Source organism: Opisthorchis viverrini (genome assembly GCF_000715545.1).
Source record: "Opisthorchis viverrini unplaced genomic scaffold opera_v5_257, whole genome shotgun sequence".
NCBI lineage: Eukaryota > Metazoa > Platyhelminthes > Trematoda > Opisthorchiida > Opisthorchiidae > Opisthorchis > Opisthorchis viverrini.
Genome location: NW_008751913.1, coordinates 46382 through 52632, shown reverse-complemented (window position 1 = coordinate 52632; position 6251 = coordinate 46382). Strand labels below are relative to the sequence as shown.

Sequence of the window (6251 nt, the reverse complement as noted above, 5' to 3'; positions counted from 1 at the left end):
CTTTATTCTTTTCTTTACAATAAGGCTTTCAAATAAGTCATGGCTGTACGGCAGTGAAGCATTAGTGTTGAACACTGATGTCATGCTGTCGTTGATGATGATGATGATGATGATGATGACATAAAAAAACCCGCTGGCAAACCCCAACATCAAAAGCAACGTAAACTGGACTTTAGCCTAAAAATCAATGCTTTTAATTGATACACAGCGCAGCCATGAACTAGCACGAAAAGCGATATATTTACTCTGTTTTTTATATAAGCAGTCTGGACTGAATAATTTTTCTTATTTTTAGACTGCTACACCATCCGCACTGATGTTTGAGCGTCACGGCTTCGTGGTCATTCACTTATATTTACCAGACGAACGGTACTACTCATAGTTACTGAAAATCCTTCTAGAGACCGTGACTTGTTTCGCCATTCTTGCACTGCATAATGAAGCTTAAGAGTGGAAAAAGCGATCTTGCATTGGAGAATGGTCTTCAGCAGCCTTGTGCCTGGTGCGCACGGTACGCGATGTCTCCAACATCATGCCAACGTAAAGATGAGGTGGCCTTTATGCAGCACATACGGCTGAATCTTCTGTTACCACCGTAACGGTTCACAAATTAGCGCACTTATGCGGATAAGCACAATCTAGTTCTACTGATTGATCCTGGCGGTGATCTAACCGATACTAAAAATTAAATCTCCATCACCAAATAGTCATCTCGCGAAACCAAACATTCCTCGGGAGTGGTCGTTGGCTTGTTCGCTGAACTGAGCAATTCGGTTGCAAACGTTTCATCGTCAATAGTTAGGGGTTAGAGGAACAACTACCAACCCACCGCTACGCGCAACTACGCACTGATGATGTCACTTCGATTGGCGATGAAACGTTTGCAACCGAATTGTTCAACTCAGCGAACAAGCCAACGACCGTCTACGCTACCTGAGGTACCGAAATTCTCCTCTATAGAATTCCTCGAGTCTCCTTGCCTGATCCAGGTTTAAGTGAATTCAGTAAAGAAACTCGTGGGTTTTCGGTCGCTTTTAAGGCTTATCTCATTAGTAATTTTTATCTGGCCGAAAGCAGGCCAGCTGACTCTGCCATCGTAGGCTTGACCCTATTTCGTTCTATTCCTCGCTACTGACAATTCAAAAGTAAATAAACTAAACGACAGTTATGGTTAGCAATTCAGGCTGTTGACATGTAGGTGCCTCAGCCCCTAGAATTACTCTTTAGGAACCACCTGCAGTATTTGCAAGCAAGCATTTATGGCAGTCTACCAGTCTGCAGAGTAGAAATCAGTGTTGATTACTGGTCTTTCTGGTGGTCGTTGGCTTGTTCGCTAAGTTGGGCAATTTGATTGCAAACGTTTCATCACCAATCGAGGTAACATCATCAGTGCGTTATTGTGGAGCGTAGTAGTGCGTAGCGGTGGGTTGGTGGTTGTGCTCAGCGAACAAGCCAACGATCACCATCTACGATACCTGAGCTACCAACATTTTCCTCTATAGAAAACTGGTCTTTCTATTCAATCTAGGTTATGTTGGTGCTTAGCAGAGAGTGAAGCTCACTAGAACGCTCGCCGGTTGAGCGGCACACCAAAATTTGGACTGCACTGGTCCCAGGTTAGAGTTCCAGTGGATAACTACCACTGAAAACGTCGGTTTTGATAAAAGAAGATCCGCGTATGCAAGCTCCACAAAAAAACGCTAAGAATATATGCTGCACTGCTTGACACAAAATAAGAGGCGATTGTTCTCGCGCCAGTCATAAATAACGAAAATGTTATCCGAAGCAACTTCCATATCTTAGAATAACCCGTATAAATAAATAAATCTTGTTGGGAAATGTCTCCACTCATTGACAAAGACAGAAAAACGAACTTCCGTTTCACTCTCCTTAACATCCATTGCGTGCATCTCACTAAAGTCAGTGTGGGTCAGGTACCGAGTCTTTCTGTTGGTTCGGCTTAGCATCCGCGAGCAAACTGACAAACCTGAGTCTTATGATCCAGAGGCATCAACAGCCCCATATTCTGCCACGTTAGGAAACTGGGGTTTCCGGAACACTTTAATAAGATCGAGGCTTGTAATGTGCACCTTTTTTATGGCAAGAACGAGGATGGGAGATGCTCCATGAAACCTGGTAATGTGAATTCAATTCGTAAACCCCAAAATCTCACAACATTCATCGGTTAGCTCCTCGTTTTTTTTGGTTCATACCACTGCACGAATAATAAGTTGCTAGTGACAGACGGCTGATTTGGGTCGAAGTTAGACCTCTATTCTGTAAATCATACCAGTAATTTATTAGATGAGAGACTCACAACCACTCAGCCATATGGGTTATATAAGATCCATTTGCATGGAGGAAATGTAGAGGACCGTGTGCTGTGAATCAGCACAATTTTAAACGATTCCTGGACTATCACGACCAATAAAGCGACACCATTCTATAGAGAAAAATGTTGGTAGCTCAGTAGCGTGGTTGTTTGAGAACAACCACTAATTCACCACTACGCTCCCCAATAACTCACTGATGATGTCAGCTCAATTGGTGATGAAACGTTTGCAATCAAATTGCCCAGCTCAGCGAACAAGCCAGCGACTTAGGGTATAAGAGTGGTTCACTTCGTTACCGCACTGACAATTGGATCGACAATGCTCAAATTCATTTTCATCTTTCACTAACAGAAAGTTATTCAACTTTCCAACGAAAACGTTCTCACAAGGCTAACTGACCTACAACTGAGGCTGATCATAATTGGTCTGTTTCTCGTTCGCGCACTGATCATGGAGGTGAGAAATTTATACCTAATGATTTTCAGTGTTCACGGCATTTTTTATTATGTAACCGTTTTTTCACGTCCAACTTACGCGCATAATGAGAATGAATCCTTAGGGAACGCTCTTCAATATTCCGTTAGTACTTCGAATATGATTGATTGTGTCGTTCAAAGTAATACCGTGAATGAAAAAGCTAGAGGTATTCGAGAAATTCAAGGACGTCTGGCCCACCAGTACTAGTCACTGATTGATTAACACAAACTCTTGCTATTACTTTATTATTATTCACCGAACTATGAATCACCAGTACACATGCACTGGTAGTGCATTTGAAAAAGACCATTGCTGACATGGAAAAAACCAACAAGAAACGGCATGTTATGAAAAAATTGGGATAGGATTGTTTCTTCAGTAAGTTAGAGTCCCTCTGATGCTAGGTCAGTAAAGTACCTTGAAACTGTGAGACATCACGATTTTGGACCGTAAATGGTCTCGCACGAGATATGAATATAGCCCCGAAAAATACTAGATACAAAAGAGTATTAACTACCTCTGTGTAATATTTTGACAATCATCCAAGCATTTATTGACCGAGACACATTATGCGATTAGAACGACGTTCTGTGGACCCGAAGGGAAATTCCTAAAGTCGAACTTGGCGGAGATGTTCCTCCAGTCAGGGATGGTATACAACAAACTTACGCGTATGTGTTGCATTGAGCGGGCCACGGTAGCGCCCCTGAGTCTTCAATAACCGTAGGTTTTTTTTTGTTCACCTGCATTATGCTAAGTGATTTTCCAAAACGGCTTTGGTATACATTGTTTGAAACATCTTGTGCACCGCGGTTGTTTACAGTAAGTGAAATAATTCTTTTATGTTTAACGAGGAATGNCTAGTCTAACCAGATGTTCATAGCCGCAGGACGAATTCCAGGACTTTAGGGGAAGGGTTAGGGACCATATGCTCACGTACTCAAACTCTCATAATGCTGATTGTAACTCATGCTGAAATATTTTTGTTCATCGTTGTTGCTTTTCTGATAACCCCGGTATTTCCGTCACCCCCAGCTTATCAAGAAGTGTGCTTGGGCGATTTGGTTGCTCACATTGTGCCGACGAACCAGAATAATGAAAGATTGGAGGGTCCGTGGAAGGAGACATTATAATTACTAACAATAGTAGTAATAATAATTCTTCAGTGTTTTTATGTCTACTGAAATGCATCAGCTTAGCACCAGGAAATCACCTGTATAGTAGGTTGAACTCAGGCAGAGATGAAGGAAATCTGAAAATCCAGTAATCCCGAAAACTAGCTGGGGCACAAGTTTGCTCACAAATACGACGTAGAATATGCTCTTACACAGCGGGGGGAGGGGGGCTCATGTTAACGCATCCGATGATAAAATCCGTATTATTTTGACTTTTTCTACGTTACCCCGAACCAACCCGGTTCAGGCTTCTCATAACGCCCTCTGAAGGGCACGAATGACACGGAAGTTACGAGGAATCATCTAAATGCGACCGATATACACGACTTAAATTAGAGCCAGTGGAACAGTTTTGCTGAGTGCAGACTTGGGAAACCAAATTTTAAAGCAAAAGCTAATTTCGAAGGTCAAGTCCTGGATTCAAACGCCCGGCCTTGCAGCCAATGTCAGAGGCCCAAGTGATACTAGTCTGTTCAAATAAAACCCATGAAAACTTCAGCAAAAGCGCTTACTATCCACAGCTTCACAAGGACACACCTAGACTGGGTGGACAATGCATTTCCTTAGTTGGAACTACAGAGGGCATTTAATCGCGTAACAAGTACCCGGGACTTATCAGGATTGCTCCCGGGTTGGTTTCGATAAGATGCATCCTACTCTCATTTTTTTTCAAAAAGAATCAGCAGACCTTATGTATACAAAGAAATCAATCTATTCCACCAAATTATCGTATGACGTATTTGGTAGTGCTTCTCAGATCATTCTGTACATCTGTATTTAGATTCTACTCGAACCGCAGCACCTGGGTTTCGAGGCAAAACCCTTGATGACGGAAGAGGAAAATTTTAGAATCCTGGCCTCGATTTTCGTCTATGTATATCGAATAATTGTACACGATTCGGAGCTGAGAATGACCAGGAAGTTTGGACTAAAGTTTCGGCCGGTGGTAAGATCCTCGCTGTTTGTTTGTTTGTTACACAAACATTTTACCGCCGATAAAATGTCTGCCCCCCCCCCCTCTCCAATCTACTAAGGCTTTGAGATTTTGTTAATTCGAGTCATCACACTTGCTCTGCGCCATGCAGTTTCTGGAAACTGCCTCCGGTGTCTTCGAATATTCCGAACCTCGTTCGTCAGTCTTCGTATATTCCGATGTTGGGAATCAGCACACAACAAAAACTCCGCAACAAGTGACCTTTCGCTAAGGGGTATTTTTTAGCTTTCCTATTGTTGTAATTCCCATGAGAATTAGAGCCACTCGCTCAAGTAGACAATGAATATTCAACAGCACTGCGGAGACAGTGTTGGCTGTGTTTATCTAACCCCTTGTGTTTAAAATCCCTTGGTTAAAAACATCATGAGAGATTCATTTGGGTTCCAGGTGAGTCTCCCACAAAACCGAATTGGTTCGCAAATTAGTATTTCCCCCGTGTTGTTCTTTTCGATGACAACCTGTAGATGAACAAGTTCCACCACTGACGTAACAAAATACTTCGTTTTAATGAAATTGGTGACCACAATAATGCCCCTAACCGACGCAAAGTTCGAAGCCTCTATCGGACATTCTACTATAACCGATAGACAGTGAAAACGAAGCAGGATATTTACGCGTGTGTCCAGTCTTGCTCCAAGGTGTATGACCTGAGACGGGGCCGTTTGTTGTGCAAGTTTCCAACAACACACTATTCACCCAGGTCTTAAAGGGCACTTGTTGGAATTTTTACAGTTAATGGGCAACCAATAACTGAATTGTAAAGCAAAAAGACTATCGATGTAAGGAATCGTTATTCTCAACTCCAAAAGTTGCTACAGAGACGGAGGACTGCAACGTACTCTAATCCGGCGTTTGATCAGTGGGGTATATCTTAAAGTAACCGTTCGGGGAGCACACTTGGAGAAGTGGACATTGTTATTGGACCGAAGTGGTTGCAATTTAGGAGAAAAGATAACGACCTAAATATAAGTACTGTGTGTCCGTGTTAGAGTCATGCGAAATGCCACGCTTCGAGGATCCAGACTCGCTAGCTTGCCCGCTTATATTCGTCCTGTGACGATAGTAAGTTCCTACAAGAATCCATTTACACAATACTCTACTGGAACGACTGTCACCTGAATCCGTCTCAGTTCCGTAGCTCGAACAGGCCAAGTCTCGCAGCCATACAGCAAAACAACCAGCACTGTATCCTGATTGGGACTCAGGGATATACTGCTTTGACGCTATAGGTGTCTCAAATTAGCAAACGCAACCCGAGCCTTGCATATTCTT

The 6251-nt window shown here is 42.7% G+C and overlaps 2 protein-coding genes across 2 annotated transcripts in view; one reads left to right on the top strand and one right to left on the bottom strand.

Annotated features, from left to right (window-relative positions):
* Nucleotides 1-150, bottom strand: part of T265_09111 (hypothetical protein) — a gene marked incomplete at both ends in the record, with an annotated part of 2646 nt that extends 2496 nt beyond the window's left edge. The window contains one exon of the mRNA XM_009175102.1: nt 19-150. Within this exon, the coding sequence (XP_009173366.1) occupies nt 19-150 (132 nt within the window). The remainder of the gene's footprint in view (nt 1-18) is intronic.
* T265_14760 (hypothetical protein) overlaps nt 1-4931 on the top strand; it is a gene marked incomplete at both ends in the record, with an annotated part of 7602 nt that extends 2671 nt beyond the window's left edge. The window contains 2 exons of the mRNA XM_009175113.1: nt 2685-2789; nt 4767-4931. Coding sequence (XP_009173377.1) covers nt 2685-2789; nt 4767-4931 — 270 coding nt within the window. The remainder of the gene's footprint in view (nt 1-2684; nt 2790-4766) is intronic.
* Between the last annotated feature and the right edge of the window lie 1320 nt (nt 4932-6251).